The sequence below is a fragment of the Chelonoidis abingdonii genome, chromosome 13 (assembly GCF_003597395.2).
Source record: "Chelonoidis abingdonii isolate Lonesome George chromosome 13, CheloAbing_2.0, whole genome shotgun sequence".
Classification (NCBI taxonomy): Eukaryota; Metazoa; Chordata; order Testudines; family Testudinidae; genus Chelonoidis; species Chelonoidis abingdonii.
This window is the reverse complement of record NC_133781.1, coordinates 19,967,559-19,984,288: the sequence shown is the minus strand read 5'-3', so window position 1 is coordinate 19,984,288 and position 16,730 is coordinate 19,967,559. Positions and strand designations below refer to the sequence as shown.

Genomic DNA, 16,730 nt, shown 5'->3' with positions numbered 1-16,730 from the left:
TACCAATAAAGAAATAAAGAAATATTAAGACCTTTAAAATAACTTTTCTTCAAAAAGGACAAAACACATTTTAACTGTTTTTGGACTATCATGGAGATTAACTTATGCACTATGTCCTATGTCAGGGGGAGGGATAGCTCAGTGGTTTGAGTATTGACCTGCTAAACCCAGGGTTGTGAGTTCAATCCTTGAGGGGGCCATTTTGGGATCTGGGGCTAAATAAATAATTGGGGATTGGTCCTGCCTTGAGCGGGGGGCTGGACTAGATGACCTTCTGAGGTCCCTTCCAACCCTGATATTCTATGATAAAGATATAAAATTGATTTCTTTCATTCTCCATTTCATACAGGACTCCTTTTGTTTCTTAACAACCACACCTCATACTGCTTTTTAATCACACTTGTACAAAATGAAATGTCATTCTTTGCTTTCAGAAATGTTCATTTCAGAAATTAATTCTGTAATTCAGCATTCTCTCCCAGCTTGGTTCAAACATAAATCCGATTATGAAAACTGCTTAAAAAGATAGAGAAGCAATTTAATCTCTAGACAGCACTATTGTCTTATCTTAAGGTTATTCCTTATCCATCCTAAAGTCCTGTAGGAAGGGCTCATTTATTAATAAATTAAAACCCTAATGGCTTCACATATCATTAAAAGGACATCCATCAAACTGAAGTCCATCTCTCCAGAGATAATCCTTGCAACAATTAATATCACATTTTAATTCTTATAAATATATTTGCTGCTGCATAACAATTTAATAAATGAGATGTGGTAATCTCGGTATTTCTAATAGTGAGTTCTATCTTCAGCCAGCAACTGCTCTGAGGTGGATTTGAACTAGCAATCTAGTGGCGAAAGGCTCCATGTATTATTATCAATCTTCTAAACCAGTTTCTCAACTGGGGGATCATGACGTGTTGAAAATTTTATTATAACATAAAGCAAAGAAAATGTTACTCCCCTATTCCCTGCACACAATTCCCCTTCAAGGGCAAGCATTCTCTGTCAACCTCTTGAAACACACACATGAACCAATTACACAGGATTGTTACTGTTACTACTGATGCATTTTTAATCTTAGTACATATAATGGGGGGGGGAGGAAAGGGAGCAGGGCATGTTGTGAAAATTTTTGACTTCACGTAATGGGTTGCCAACCTAAAAGGTTGAGACACACTGCCCTAAGCCACCCGAACACTCTTCTCGGTAGAGACTAATTACCGCTATCTCCCTTACATGTCACCTAAGACATTTTATAAAATACAGTCACAGGAATATAGCAGTACTTACAGGATCTGAATTAACAGGGGAGAAAAATGGAGGGTTTTCTTTAAAACACGAAAGGATGAGCTCAATGAGTATCAGTGCAAAGTAGCTGAAAAATGTGGTAAATCTGAACCTGTCTTTTATTTGGCCCTAGAAGGAGAAAAAACAGTAGAGTTGGTCTCATTAGATTTAATTCTTGTAGAACCTACTAATTTATTGAGCTTCTTTCTGGCAGTGCATTTTCTCCCGTAGGGCTCTATCCTGCAAACACCTTACTATGTGGAATAATGCTTACAGATGTGGGTCCCTATTTATTAAAGCATTTAAATATGTGCTTAAAGTTAAGCATGTGCTTGAGTCTCATTGACTTCAATGGGACTTAAAATATGTGCTTAAATGCCTTTCCTGAACACGGATACTTTTCTGAATCAGGACTACGTGAAATCTCTTTCAGAGATCCTGGTGATGATATGTGCAGGATCATGCCTTTAATATACAATCATAGGAACTGCCACACCAGATCAAAAGAGGAATCCATTTAGGCCAGGATCCTGTCTCTGACAGGGGCCAGTGCCACATGCCTTCAGAGGAAGGAGTAAGAAATCTTGTACTAGACAATTACTGTACATCTTCGGGGAAGTTTCTTTCCAACTCCTATCAGTTAGTGGTTGACTTACTCCTCATAGCAGAAATCATAGCATCCCTTATACAGTTTTTGTTTATATCCTGACTAATGTAATTGTGCATGCTCTCATTAACCATATAAAATCTCTAATCCTTACAGTCAGACAGGGGGCGTTTCTGGCCATTGGTGGTTGCAAAGACAACAGAAGAGATGTTGCCTATGGCTTTGCTTTAAGGATCCAAGTCTGTAGGCCATCCAACCTCTTGATTTAGATTAACTACAGAATTAGCCATTGATAAAGCCTCTTCCCCTAGAAAAAAGCCTTTGGTGCTGCATCATGATGTAACTCAACATTTTTACTTATTTATATTAGCGAGATGGAATTTTGATTACGTTTGAGTTTTAGCTTCACAGTTACACTGCGAGGGTGAGAGGGGCCATAACAAGGAAATTCATTATTACTATACTTGTTAAATTTACACCAGTTAATTCATAAGGGCATCCTACTCTGGCATGTACTATTTTCTAAACGAATATTACACAGACTATCATTTATAGTTCAATTCAAACTCCGTGTTTTGCACAGCCCAGTATATCAAGATCTCCCCTCTAGTAATGATGGTAAATAAATAAATATTCATTTAAATCATCCAATAGTGCAGAACTCCCATTGATTTTTATGGGACCAGGATTTTATGCTTAGTGTTCTTAACATGCTGCTTTTCTCTCCAGGCCTTCAATTATCTAATCACTGAATCCATGGGACTTATTCAATAGCCAAATGGAAATTTGCTCTGATCAGGGATATGGCAGTCCCTCTCTCATTGTGGCAGAACTGGCTATGTTTTTAAACATGGATCATATCAGCCCAACTTTCTTTCCTCTCCCTCTAACTTTCTGATCTTTGCTTACAAAGAGTGAAAATCCTGTTCCCATCACATCAAGAGTTGATTGTGCAGCCCATAGAGTTATACAATGCACCCAAGCTGTATAATCCAAGCAGGGGTACTGGATATTAAGTCATATTGTCTCTACTACCACTGTTCCTTATTTAAAAGGCTGCAATCTGCTCTACTGTATGTGAAACTGGTGCAGCCATCAGATTCCTGCCAGGTGTCCAATGCATCCTTTGATTGAGCATAGTCTGGGCACTCCCTTGGCATGCAATGATATGACTCAAAAGTCCTCTTTAAATTACAGACAGATTGGCTCCAAAGATCAGATTCAAAGTTCCCCTTGGTTTGGTAAAGTTCAGGTTCAGATATGAAATGTAAACTGGGTGACTCATTCCCATCTATTCTTCAAAGACATGGTAATGCTATACTAGATGTCCCCTACACAAGCACAGTATATTTACCTGAGCTGTTGCAGCAATGATCTTGGACCGGAAAGGACCCACGGCACAGAGAACAGACAAAAACCAGAATATTATGAGCACTCCTGAGGACTGAACCCCTCGCAGCCTCTCATACTGAAGGAGTACTGTGGCTAATACCTGTGAAAAGTAAACACAGGAACACATAAATACATGCCCGACAATGCTTTGCCCGTTCATGCTTTCATGGGTGCCCACCATAACCCCCACCAGCAGCAGCAACACCACTAAAATTGCAGGTTTACAAAACATGGTTTCTTGTGCACTTAAGGTTTAGTCGTGCTCCTATGGAAGTCAATTGCAAACTTTCACTTGCCTAATGAAAGCAGGACAGGGCCCTTGTGAAAGAATTTCTCTCTGTTTTCATGGACTCAGATTCAGAAATTTGTTTTTTTTCTTTTAACTGAAATCTCTTGTTTGTGCCAAATTAACATTAAGGGTGAACGTATTTTTAAACTTTGTTGGTTCTTCACCAGAGAGTTCACTTCTTCCATCTAGATAGGTGAAATTATAACCTGTCTGTGAACGTTTTCAACCCACATAAGGAAGTAAAAGCTCAATGGATAAGGATTAGCATTTCATCTTCCAGCCTATAGTTCAAAGCCAGTTTGAGTTCTTAAGTAAAATGCTTTTGGTTTCTGTCCCATAAAGAACCAACAACAATATAAATCAGAGGCACAGTTTGACAGAGTGTAGAACAATGCACAAACAGAACTACAATACATAGCTTTGCTCAGGAGAGATTAAAACAAATCAAACGTACAAGACAAGTCACTTTCTCTACATGACAATCACAAGTAAAGTAGAATGGAGAATTTTACATTAGGAAATAAATGATGTAGAACAAACCCTTCCATTAAACTGACATTATTAACAATCTCTTCAATGGAGACTGTTTGCACTGGAGGCTTTTTTCAGGAAGCAACGTTTTTCATACATAAACTTAAAAAATATTAATTCATTTAGCAACTTTTTTTTTTAAATAGAACATTTAATGGCAGTGAAAGGTATTGGACTGACAATCCTCCCATAGTTCTGTTTGACCATCAGAGTGATATAACACGATGGAGCTAGCAATTCTGCTTCACTCCACAGCACTCTGCGATCCTGCTCCAACCAATAAAAGCATCAATTCAAGTGCTGGGAAGGTAGTTCTGTTTCCATGGCCCATCTACTCCTCAACCTCTCTGCTGAGGCTGTCAACATTGGAACAGTTGAAGTGGTTTTGGTGATCAGTAGAAACCTGTGGTTTAGAGGGGAATGCACAGAAAGGTTTTTCTACTCCATTAGTCAACAAAGGGTTACTTCATGCCTGCGAAACCTGCTCCCATTAAAAGTCACTGATAGAAATGCATACTAACCATTGTGATGCCAACAATTAGGGGAGTGACAAAATAGACAGGAGGCGGGGTTCTGCTTTGCAGGAGTTCATGGAAGGAGAAGAATAGGTCTGCCCAGCACACACACCACAGCAGAACACCTAAAATCTAAAAGAAGAAGAAGTGTTAAACGGGGAAGGCATTCGATAAATTCATCCCCAGGTGCAGATCTGGAGAATAGTTCTATTTTGATCAATGAGAAGCTGATTTAAAAGAAAACAGTGCCATTACTTCACCCAGGTGAACAAAACCATTAGCTAGGTCAATGGAGCATAAGTTCTTATGTACACTGATTTATATCAATTGGGAATCTGGTTTCATCATATGTGTGTGTGTGTGTGTCTGTGTGTGTGAACGTGATATGGACATAGAATACATATCTGCCTATTTTCACTATATTAATCAGTTGTAATTGGAAATCCAGTGGTACAAATTAAAGAGAGAAAGAGATGGGTCTAGTGACAAGTGCTCTGGACTGGGAGCTTCAAGTTTTACTCCTGGATTGACCTTGATTCTCTTGTGGCCTTGCACGAGCTATTGACCCTTTTCACATTGTTTTCTCCTTGGTAAGGTGCGGATAACAATGACACTGAACCACCTCACAGGGATGTAATGCGGCCTATATATTGTTTGTAAAATTCCTGAAATAGAGAAGCTCTCTGTATAAATGCTAAATATTATTAGGCATTTATAGATGCTCGGAAAATCCTTGATTTTGTTTTACACATAGGGTGAAATTTACTCCTGAGCGGAGGCCCAGCACAAGAGCTATGTACCACTTAAACCCTCAAAACAGGTCTTAGGTGAGGATTAAGTGGTCTCGTGCTGGCCCTTTGCGCAGGGGTGAGTTCCTGCAAGCCCTTCTCTCACATCTCTCCAACCTCAGGAGCATTAACATCCTTTACATTGCCGAGGTATGTACAAGCCTTAATCTCGTTATTTTAACCCTTTCCCCTCCTTTTGTTTACTCCCCTTACCTGGCTCATCCCATTTGCAGGTAGACTCTAAGTAGAGGAGGTTGAATTCAGGGTGGTTATTAGCAAGGCATGAAATGATTCATCACATATCTACCTTGTGTATACAGTGGCTGGTGGTGGGGCTTAACGGATTTTACTGGTCCTCAGTGTTCAGCTCCCGATACCCTCGCAAAGCATTTCATTGTGCTCTATAAGATTAGCTAATTAATATATTTACAGTGTGCAAAGGGAGCTTTTATAACTACCTGCCTTAGCTCTTGAGTTGGCCATTAGGTTTCCTAGTGCCGTTTCAGATTCTGAAGTTATTAACTAAAGAGACAATGGTGTGGGTGAGAGACAATTTAAGGTAAATTTACCCTCGTGGGTTGCGTTCCATTCATCTGGAGCTAGTACACAGGGCAAGATGATGCAGCAATGTTATACTCTCTAGGATACAATTCTTGTCTATATGTCTGCATCAAGAACTATTCAAAGACATCAGGGGCATAGCAAATCTGCTTGGGAGTTCAACCAGTCCAACAACAAGATGAAGGCTTTGGGAGGTACACAGATGGATTCCACATTTCGTGAGTTATATCTCCTACACGAGAGATGGCTCACAATGATGCATGAACTGAGAAGGTGAATGGAGAGAAAGGTGGCAGCATCTGCAGGGTAGTTCCAGAGTTATTAGTCACTAGCCCGAGGGGGCAGGGGAAGATATGTCACAAACTGAAGAGGATGGAGATAATTAGAAAAAAATTTAGTGAGCATCTCTGTGAAGGGCAGTGTGTGAGCTTCCATAGAGAGGACACCTGAGCCATTTGTCATGGTACTAGCCTGTGACTTGGGAGACCTAGGTCCAATTCTCCATTCCACCACAGACAGCCCTATGGGACCTTAGGCATGTCACAGTGAGCTTGTCTATAGGGTGGGGTAATTCGCGCTACAAGGGTGTGATTTTTAAAGTGCACTAACATGCCGCATATTAATTGGTCCTTGTAGATCCTGCTAGTGTGCACTAAATATTCCCTGGTGTGCTTTAAAGCAGTAGTGTTTCAAACAGTACTATGGAACCTTTACTGCACACTAATGCAGCACATTAGTGTGCTTCAGAAATTACACCACCGTAGTGCGTAATACCCCACCATGTAGACAAGCCCTCAGTCTCTCTCTGTAAAATGGGGATACCTACCTCACTGCCGTGTTGTGATGATATATACGTTGAAGATTATGGGGTGCTCAGATATAGGGGTCAGATAAGTGCGACTGATCAATCCATAGATATATTGACAGATACCTGTACTAAGGAGATCATCGTGATGGTAAGTAAATCGACACTGGAGGGCGAACTCTCACTGCACCAGCCAAGGAGCGGGAGCTCTGCTATCCAAGCCAGAGAGAGGGGTAGCTTGTAACCTCTGGCAATAATGCCTAGGTATTTCGGGGATCTCTGTGCATATTGTTACCTACCATGAGACCGATTCAGCTGCCCTTACGTGCACCCAGACCTCATTGAAACCAGTGAAAGTGGCATCAGCCTTATGCTTTGAGCCTGAATCCAGACTTGGCCAGTGTAGAGACTGCTCTTCATTATCAAACATTTGAAAAGCTGTATTGATTTGCTAACTTTAATCTAAAGGTAGATAAGGTCTTTGATCTTCCACCTGGTACTGGGTTTCCCTTTTATGCGCCATTTGCCTTGAATTTGCATGTCTTTGCTTCCACTCCCACAAGGATACACATTTGTGCAGCGAGTTACAGAAAGATCTTACCGTCTTGAACCTGCTCAGAATGGAGAGTACGATGTATCCTCTTTTGTAGTGTTTTAGATAGAGGAGATATAAGGGTAAGACAGCCCAGAGGTAAATGCTAGGGATCCATGCTAAGATGGTATTCTGAAAACACGGCGTTAGGTCCGGATTGTTGGTGTACACCGAAATGTTGGGATCCTGAAGAAAAGATGCATGGACACGAATTAGTGAGGAGCCTTGCTGGCTACAATGGCTGTTGAAAGGAGCTCCTTCCGGACTCTGCAAGAAGGTGTAGGGGGCACTGAGCTGCTGGAGGTGCTATTCAAAGGAGATGCAAACCCAAGATCCTGACTGTGATGGATTTGGAGCTGCTCTGTAATAACTGATGAACACTGCATGTTGGCCCTGTTATTGGGGTGTTTACTGTATGAATATAAGCAGAGGGCTGTCTAGAGCAGGGGTAGGCCACCTATGGTAAGTGTGCCAAACGCGGCACACGAGCTGATTTTCAGTGGCACTTACACTGCCTGGGTCCGGGCCACTGGTCCGGGGGGCTCTGCATTTTAATTTAATTTTAAATGAAGCTTCTTAAACATTTAAAAAACTTTATTTACTTTACATACAACAATAGTTTAGTGATATATTATAGACTTATAGAAAGAGACCTTCTAAAAACGTTAAAATATATTACTGGCACACGAAACCTTAAATTAGAGTGAATAAATGAAGACTCGGCACAGCACTTCTGAAAGTTTGCCGACCCCTCGTCTAGAGAAACAGGTGGCAAGGAAAAGAATGGCACAGGAGAGCCAACCTACAAAACTGGTTTGGACCAGAAAGGGTCAAAGCCCAGGAACACAAAAGAACAAAAACAATTCCCCTCCCCCAACCTATAACAGGGTTTAAAATGGGATTCTCTCTCAAGAAAGCATAGTTTTTTGGGGGAGCTAGATGGAGACTCAGGGATGTACTAGGAGCTTCTGGAGGAGCTAGGCCTGCCTAGGTCACTATCACAGCATGGTAGTGCTTTCGGCTAGATACACATCCATTTTTCTCTAAAAACTTTGTTCCCACTGGTAAACCAAACAATACTTGTACTTTAAGGTGGCCATCTGATCACTGTACACCACTGGTCCCAGAATCCCAACCGCAGGTGCTCAAACTCAGTTGGAACTGCTGGATAAGCACCGTGGATACACAAATTGCAATAGCCCAGGGCCCCATATAAGAGTGAGAGAACTGCGGAATTGCACCTCAGCAGAGATAAACACACAAGGCCTGGCACCTATGGGGGTGCACTCAGGGACCAGTGAAGGAACAGAGGTGCAGAGAACCCTGCAATCATGATACTAATCTTTTGTGACCTTTGTCCCAATAAAAGGGCTATGAGTAATAGTTTTAAATGTTGTGCAATCCCATATAGTAAATTCCCCCAGCTAAGCCCAAACTCTCTATTACAATGAGGTCTTCTAGCTTTGTAACTTAGAACAAAAATTTACATATTGTATTACGCAAAGCCATGACATTTACTTGTATGCATTAGGGCTTCGTTAGTTCTACTTAAAAAAAGGTCACTGTAATCTATAGTTAGTGACATTGCAGCATGTTAGGCTATTCTGAGTCTAGGGCACCCCAGTGTACGTTTCACAGCATTCCCAATTTATAGTACAACTTTGAAATGACACTTTCAAGGTAAAAAAGCTTAAATTTGAGTGCTCATCTAACACAAATATCTGGTATTAAGCAAGATCATCAGGTTCAAACAAACTATTTGTTGAGTGTAACTATGAGAATCTGGAAAAAGGCTGCATTTATGGCCAAAATCTTGACCTTCTTACTAATATTCCTGGAACAATAAGTAAATTCCCTACTGTAAACAGAACCCAATAAAATACAGATTGTGTGTAAGAAGGAAAATCTGCTTCCTTGCAAATATCTCTGCTTGCTAGCTTCCATGCTACACATTCCATATGCAACTCCAGATGTTCAGATTCTTGTTCTCAGTTTGTACCCATTGATTTGAGAGCACCTTCTGCAAATAAAAAAGTTAAGAGGGTGAATAATGTAACTTGTCAAAACTAAGTACCAGATATTTCACTGTAGTTAGTGGGAACTTGTTTACTGTCTTATCTCAGTTAGCTGATAAAATTATCTACTGCATTTAAGATGTAACTGTTAAGTTTCCTGTAAAAACTTATCAAGCTGTAGAACATTTTAATGGAGAGATTATCAAATTAAGACCTACCTGAAACACAGATAAATGTTATCTATGTATAAACCTCTTGCTATGTTTGACTCTCTCTGTGTCTTTTGAACTTCCAGCTATCAATATAATTGCAAACTTCCAATTATCCAACTTCCCTTGTAAACTGATAACTTCTCCAAATGGGCTTCCAGGCTATTTTATTTCTTTTTCTTCCAAATTAAAGTAAGAGACTTTGAATGCAAAAAGTTCTGTTTAAGTGAATTAAACAGCTGCAATCTGCTGATAAGGCTTAGAGTAAGCGTAGTAGCATATGGTTTCAGAGCGGTAGCCGTGTTAGTCTGTATCAGCAAAAACAATGAGGAGTCCTGTGGCACCTTAGAAACTAACAAATTGATTTGGGCAGAAGCTTTCATAGGCTAAAACCCACTTCATCAGATGCACGGAGTGAAAAATACAGTAAGCAATATATATATATATATATATTACAGCACATGAAAAGTTGGGAGTTGCCACACCATCAGGGGCTTGTTCACCCGCACATCTACCAATGTGATATATGCCATCATGTGCCACCAATGTCCCTCTGCCATGTACCTTGGCCAAACTAGACAGTCTCTACGCAAAAGAATAAATGGACACAAATCAGACATCAAGAATTGTAGCATTCAGAAACCAAAGATCACTTCAATCTCCCTGGACACTCAACAACAGACTTAAAAGTGGCAATTCTTCAACAAAAAAACTTCAAAAACAGACTCCAACGAGAAACTGCAGAACTGGAATTAATTTGCAAACTGGACACCATCAAGTTAGGCCTGAATAAAAACTGGGAGCGGATAGGTCACTACAAAAATTAATTTTTCCTCTGCTGATACTCACACCTTCTTGTTCACTGTTGGGAATGGGCGACGTCCACCTTGATTGCATTGGCCTTGTTAGCACTACAAAAGTAATTTTTCCTCTGTTGATATTCACCTTTTCTTGTCAACTGTTGAGAATAGGCCACTTCCACCTTAACAGAATTGGCCTCATTAGCACTGACCCACCACTTGATAAGGCAACTCCCATCTTTTCACGTGCTGTAATATATATACTGCTTACTGTATTTTTCACTCCATGCATCTGATGAAGTGGATTTTAGCCCACAAAAGCTTATGCCCAAATACATTTGTTAGTCTCTAAGGTGCCACAAGGACTCCTCATTGTTTTATTCATAGCACTATATGGTCACACTGATGAACTGCTAGAGATTAGGCAGTGTTGCATCAGTTTATGTGATATACAAGGTAGCCCCTTTGACAAACATAACTACAAGATCAGACAGGCAAATTTCTAGCAGAGTTGTCTGAATCCTGGTAGTCACATAGCTTAATACTGCAGCTTTGGCAAAGATGAAATGAAGACACTGGGCTACATTCTTAACTGGTATAAGAAGGAACATGTCCTCTGACTTCAAAGGAGTTGTACCCTTTTATGCCATGGTCAGAATCCGACCAGCTGGGGAAAAGGTTTGGTTTTAAGTATTATGCAAAGGTTGGGGGGGAGAGGTTTAGAAGGATTTCTATTTTACCCAAACCACTCTGTCCATCCCTACAAGCAACCTCTGTCATGCATAAAGGCAGTGAGGTAAGCAAAGCCGAGGGCAGTCGTACCATTATACTGTAATTCCCTATGAAACCACAGAACACCACTCTCTCTCTTTCTCTCTTCTTTTTCCTATGGGAAGGTTTCCTGCAAACCCTCTTCCCTGCTCCAAGCTTACCCTACTTTTAGCTTCCACCCACTCAACCCAACGGGAGCACGAGACACCCTAACAAAGTGGACAGCCAAAAACCTCCTTCATAGCAGGAACTTGTCTCTTAACATTTATTTAGTCAGGATCCTGTTACCAATTTGAATTGCTAAAGCAACTGTCATCTACCTCATGCTTTGTTTTTTGTTTTTTTATAATTTTGTTCACTGCAGAGAGCATGGAGGGGGGATGAGCGCTGGAGAGGGAGAAGAGTCACATGAGAGCAGCATACAACAAAACAAGACTCAGACATCATTTAATTTATTCAAGGTAAAGAGAAAAAAAAAGCAAGGTCCCTAAACTTGCCCTTTTTTATGACCATGACCGTGATGAAATGGGTCTCCCTATGACCTGGATGAGTCACCTAGTGGAAGCACAGACTTACCCAGGAATCTGCTCCAGCCCTCCATTCACTTTGATCTTTAAACAAAGCCAGTTTATTCTATTCCAGGGGTGGCCAATCTGAGCCTGAGAAGGAGCCATAACTTACCAGTGTACATTGTCAAAGAGCCACAGTAATACGTCAGCAGCGCCCCCTCTCTGAACTGCCTCTCTCCCCCCTCCCATGCTCCCAGCACCTCACACCCACCAGCAGCCCTGCTGATCAGCACCTCCCCCTCTCTCCCTGCACCTTCTGATTAGCTGTTTCATGGTGTGCAGGAGGCTCGGGGGCAGGCAGGAGGGGAGAGGAGCAAGGGTACAGCAGGCTCAGGGGAGGAGGCAGGAAGGGGTGGATTGGGGGCGAGCCAGGGGTTGAGCAGTGAGCACCCCCCGGCACATTGGAAAGTTGGCCCCTGTAGCTCCAGCCCCAGAGTCGGTGCCTATACAAGGAACCACATATTAACTTCTGAAGAGCTGCATGTGGCTCTGGAACCACAGGTTGGCCACCCCTGTTCTATTCCCTTTGAAATGCAGCCTGAATGGCTGCAAAGCCCATTCTGGGTATGTCCACACTTGCAGCTGGCCTATGCCAGCTGACTCAGGCTCACAGGGGCCCAGGCTAAGGAGCTGTTTAATTGGGCTCAGGTTGCAGCCCAAGCTCTGGGACCCTCCCACTGCACAGGGTCCTAGTCTAGACTCCAGGCCAAGCCCAAATGTCTACACCGCAGTTAAACAGCCCCTTAGCCCTAGTCCCGTGAGCCTGAGCTGGCAGGGGCTTTTTAATTGCAATGTAGACATACCCTTTGTAGTAAGATGAGGTCCTGAAACATAAGTCCTCGTATCAGAGGCCTGGAATGAGGCTTAAGGCCTGAGCTAAAGTAATAGTCAAGATGTTGCTGATACAAAATAAAGTTAAGCTGTGAGCAAGAGGCAGGCCCTGCTCACAGAACCTAGCATGAAGAGGGCTCACGCTGCAAAAACACACATATCTAAAAGGTACTGGACACAAGTGATATAAACACATGCCAGGTTGGTACCAGAACACTCCTGATACTAGCACATTCCTCAGATAACAGGAACATGCTGACGCATCCTAAAGACGGGGTTAAATGGATAATACGATGGATAAGGTTGGTTTGTTGGAACCAACATGTACAAGGTGATAGGCAGCAACTTACTACTTAGAGGGGTTGTACCTCAATATGTCAGGAGTGAGGTGTAACTTGTTTATACCTGTGTATAAGAATGTACCCCTGAGGGGTTGTCTTTCTCTGGCCTAGGGGACAGTGGTAAATCGTGCCACTGACTGAGCCAATCCATTGTCAGGGAGCACACATGTACTAGCAAAACTGTAGACATCTGATCCGGGAAGCTAGAGACTGTGTTTTGTTTGGCAATAACCTGGCCGGGTGCCTTTGTACCTTATCGGATCTGTGGTCATTGGGGTTTCTCTCGGGTCTGCTATGCCATCTATCTGCACAAAGCCAGGGCAGCACGCAGAGGAACACACGCATGCAGCCGACTGTTATCAACATTGATTAGAGCAGAGCACCACACTGGTGACGTCTGATAACACCCTTAAAGATCTGCATTAGCTCTTATTTAAAGAAGACAAAAGAAATTGCACAGCTACAGTCAAACACCAAGGGAAGAATACCCATTGGAAGTCAATGGGGCTTGTGTGCCGAAATCCCATTGCTGCTTTGGAGAATCTCCCCCCTAAAACGAAGCCTTTGCTGATAATGAAGGAGATGCTGACCCAGCATGAACAGTGCAGAGAGTACAGAGTAAGTGATGAAAATGAACAAGTTATTTACAGCAAGGCTGAACTAATGGGGCACATTTCTGAATAGCAAAGGTTAATCAGATCTTGCTTCCCTAATGCATGCGAGCAGCCCCATGACTTCAAGTCATCTCCTTTCCAGTATCTATATACTATAGTATCTATGCATCTATAGACAGATGGGGGACTTCAAAATTTTCACTGGCCAGAGACTGATAGAAAAGATGGAGACCTTTTAGCAAGAACCATGAACAGCACCTTGCTCAGAATCCCCAGCATCTTCCTTCTCTAGCAACTATGGGTGGTTGCTGAGCTTTCTGGCAGATAACTGGCCTCAGAGCTCACTACTGGGTTTTCCACTCAGCTTTCATATTGACCCTCAGCTAGTACGTTTACTTCTCTGGTTACTGTGTGTCTGATAACATTTTCAAGCCTTGACTTCTATCAATCTCAGTGTCTATCAGGTTGCCCACCTTTGTGGTGTCTCAGCAACGTATAGGGCATGAAATAGTTAATAAAACCTAAATATTTATGGCCAATAAAAGATAACAAACATAGGTGGAACTATCTAAATAACAGAAGATGTTCCAGGACAACTTAATTTTTTCTTGCTGATTAGCTATTTCAGGAGAGGAGAGGGAAATGCTGACATTCTATTTTGCTCTGTATCAATGAGTTAGGTATGAATTTTATATCCGCAGGGACATTAGGATCCCTTTAAAATCTCTCATCAAACTGAAGCAATTTTCAGGCAGCAGCCAGTCACGCTTTACTGCTGAATTACAACCCGTCGCACTAGTGATAAACCTCCAACACTACTAAATCTCAGTGCAGAACATCACAACTAGGCCATCGCTGTGAACGGTCACTAAACAGCCATCAAGCCTGTGTGTAAAATGAGGGGACTGCGATTCAGAAACACACGAGTGCAAAGATACTCCCTGCATCACACCTCTCAAACTCCTAGATACCCTGGCCCTATTCGCCCATCTCCTGAATCCTGCCCTGCTTGGCTTAGAGGCTTGAAGCATCTCATTCCAACTGATGGTGAGCTCAGACACACAACATTCAGGAGGACCTAAAAGCTCAGGGTGTTCACATTTGGCATTTTGCTTTGGCCCACTATAGACAGAAGGATGATTTGCTAAATTCCGATACAAGCTCTGTTTCAGATTTCAAGCCCAGTCCCCACCCCCAGTTTTGGGGATGTCTGCCGTTGGCTGTTCTGTCTTCCTAAAAGTCCTGTGCATTTAGGGGTGTGTGAGAGTTTCACATAAGTGTCCCTCTCAGTAACAATGATAGTCACATCTACCGGCAGCTCGCTCACCCTACAGAAGATAGTGACTTTCCTCAGATTCTGCCCTGAGGAACCACCTCTCCCTCAACTGGAGCTGCCTGGGGGAAGGCCAGGGAAATTGCTGATTGCCACCTTTTATCAGAACAGGATCTTCACAAAGAGGCTGAGGCAGCCTGTGTCTCTCAGCAGAGCTGCAGAGAAGCTGCTCGTGGCTTGCTTCTCCACAAGCCGCAAAGGCTTAAGTAGGATAATTGGCAGCCCACTTCTTCCAAGGAGCTGTTGAGCAGGCTCTGGCACCAGGGCCAGCTCCAGGCCCCAGCAGGCCAAGCACGTGCTTGGGGTGGCATGCCACGGGGGGCGCTCTGCCGGTTGCCGGGAGGGGGGCAGGTGGCTCCGGTGGACCTCCCGCAGGAGTCCCTCTGGAGGGTCCGCTGGTCCTGCGGCTCCGGTAGAGCATCCGCAAGCACACCTACGGGAGGTCCACCGGAGCCACAGGACCAGCGGACCCTCTGCAGCCATGTCTGCGGGAGATCCACCGGAACCACGGGACCAGCGAGTGGCAGAGCACCCCCTGCGGTGTGCCGCTGTGCTTGGGGCGGCGAAATGGCTAGAGCCAGCCCTGTCTGGCACCTCTCCCTATCCCAGACTGCTGGAGTTCCACAGCTCCTACAGCCTGCAGAAGGTAATTTGGCAGCAATGTTCTTTAAGCCTCACCACTTTTGCTGCAGTGTTAATGTGCAACCACCTGGATGCCTATGCTGTCAAGACGCAAAATTCTCAGAGCACTAAACTTGCCATAGTTTTATAATGTCCTGATATTAACTCACTGGCTATGGAATTTGTTTAACCTGTAACTGCACTTGACTATAAAGACAACAGAAGAGAGACTAGCAATGTCTGTTATCACATTACGACAGAGAAGGCCTCTCGATATTATATGCAGGTTGTGAACTTGTGGTTTGTCTGCTAATCAGTCAAGAATAGCATCAAGAACACCCTTCTTCGCTGTGGACTTGAATTACCTCTTATTCTAGTCTTAGTCCTTTGTGTTTATCAAACCTCCAGTCAGTACTCTGCTGTGTCAGGATCAGGATTTTGATTACCAAGTTCATTTCATGTGACCCAGGGTACGTCAACACTACGGGATTATTCTGATTTTACATACACCGGTTTTATAAAACAGATTGTATAAAGTCGAGTGCACGCGGCCACACTAAGCACATTAATTCGGTGGTGTGCGTCCACGGTCCGAGGCTAGCGTCGACTTCCGGAGCGTTGCACTGTGGCTAGCTATTCCGTAGCTATCTCATCGTTCCCGCAGTCTCCCCCACCCCTTGGAATTCTGGGTTGAGATCCCAGTGCCTGATGGGGCAAAAATCATTGTTGCGGGTGGTTCTGGGTAAATGTCGTCACTCATTCCTTCCTCTGGGAAAGCAATGGCAAACAATCATTTCACACCCTTTTTCCCTGGATTGCCCTGGCAGACGCCATAGCACGCAAATATGGAGCCCGTTCAGCTTTTTTTTTTTTACTGTCACCATATGTCTACTGGATGCCGCTGACAGAGGTGATACTACAGCGCTACACAGCAGCATTCATTTCCTTTTGCATGATAGCAGAGATGGTTATCAGTCATTCTGTACCGTCTGCTGCCATTGTAAATTGGCAATAAGATGATGGCTATCTGTCGTTCTGTATTGTCTGCTGCTATCATGAGTCCCCCTGGCTGAGGTTGGCGGGGGGAGCAAAGGCAAAAATGGGAATGACTCCCCGAGTCAATCCCTCCTTTATGGTATCTAAAAATAGAGTCAGTCCTGTCTAGAATATGGGGCAAGTGTACTAGAGAACCAGTGTATCAGAGACCCAGAGAACACAGCTGCTCCGTATCAGATCCCGCAGAAATGATGAGC

The 16,730-nt window shown here is 43.1% G+C and overlaps 1 protein-coding gene across 4 annotated transcripts in view; it reads right to left on the bottom strand.

Annotated features, from left to right (window-relative positions):
* Positions 1-16,730, bottom strand: part of ABCC3 (ATP binding cassette subfamily C member 3) — a 78,935-nt gene that overhangs the window by 42,161 nt on the left and 20,044 nt on the right. For all 4 annotated transcript variants that reach the window (XM_032785149.2, XM_075071824.1, XM_032785151.2 and 1 more), the window contains exons 2-5: positions 7,383-7,559; positions 4,634-4,759; positions 3,255-3,392; positions 1,297-1,422 (exon numbers count right to left, since the gene is read on the bottom strand). In XM_032785149.2, coding sequence (XP_032641040.1) covers positions 1,297-1,422; positions 3,255-3,392; positions 4,634-4,759; positions 7,383-7,559 — 567 coding nt within the window. The remainder of the gene's footprint in view (positions 1-1,296; positions 1,423-3,254; positions 3,393-4,633; positions 4,760-7,382; positions 7,560-16,730) is intronic.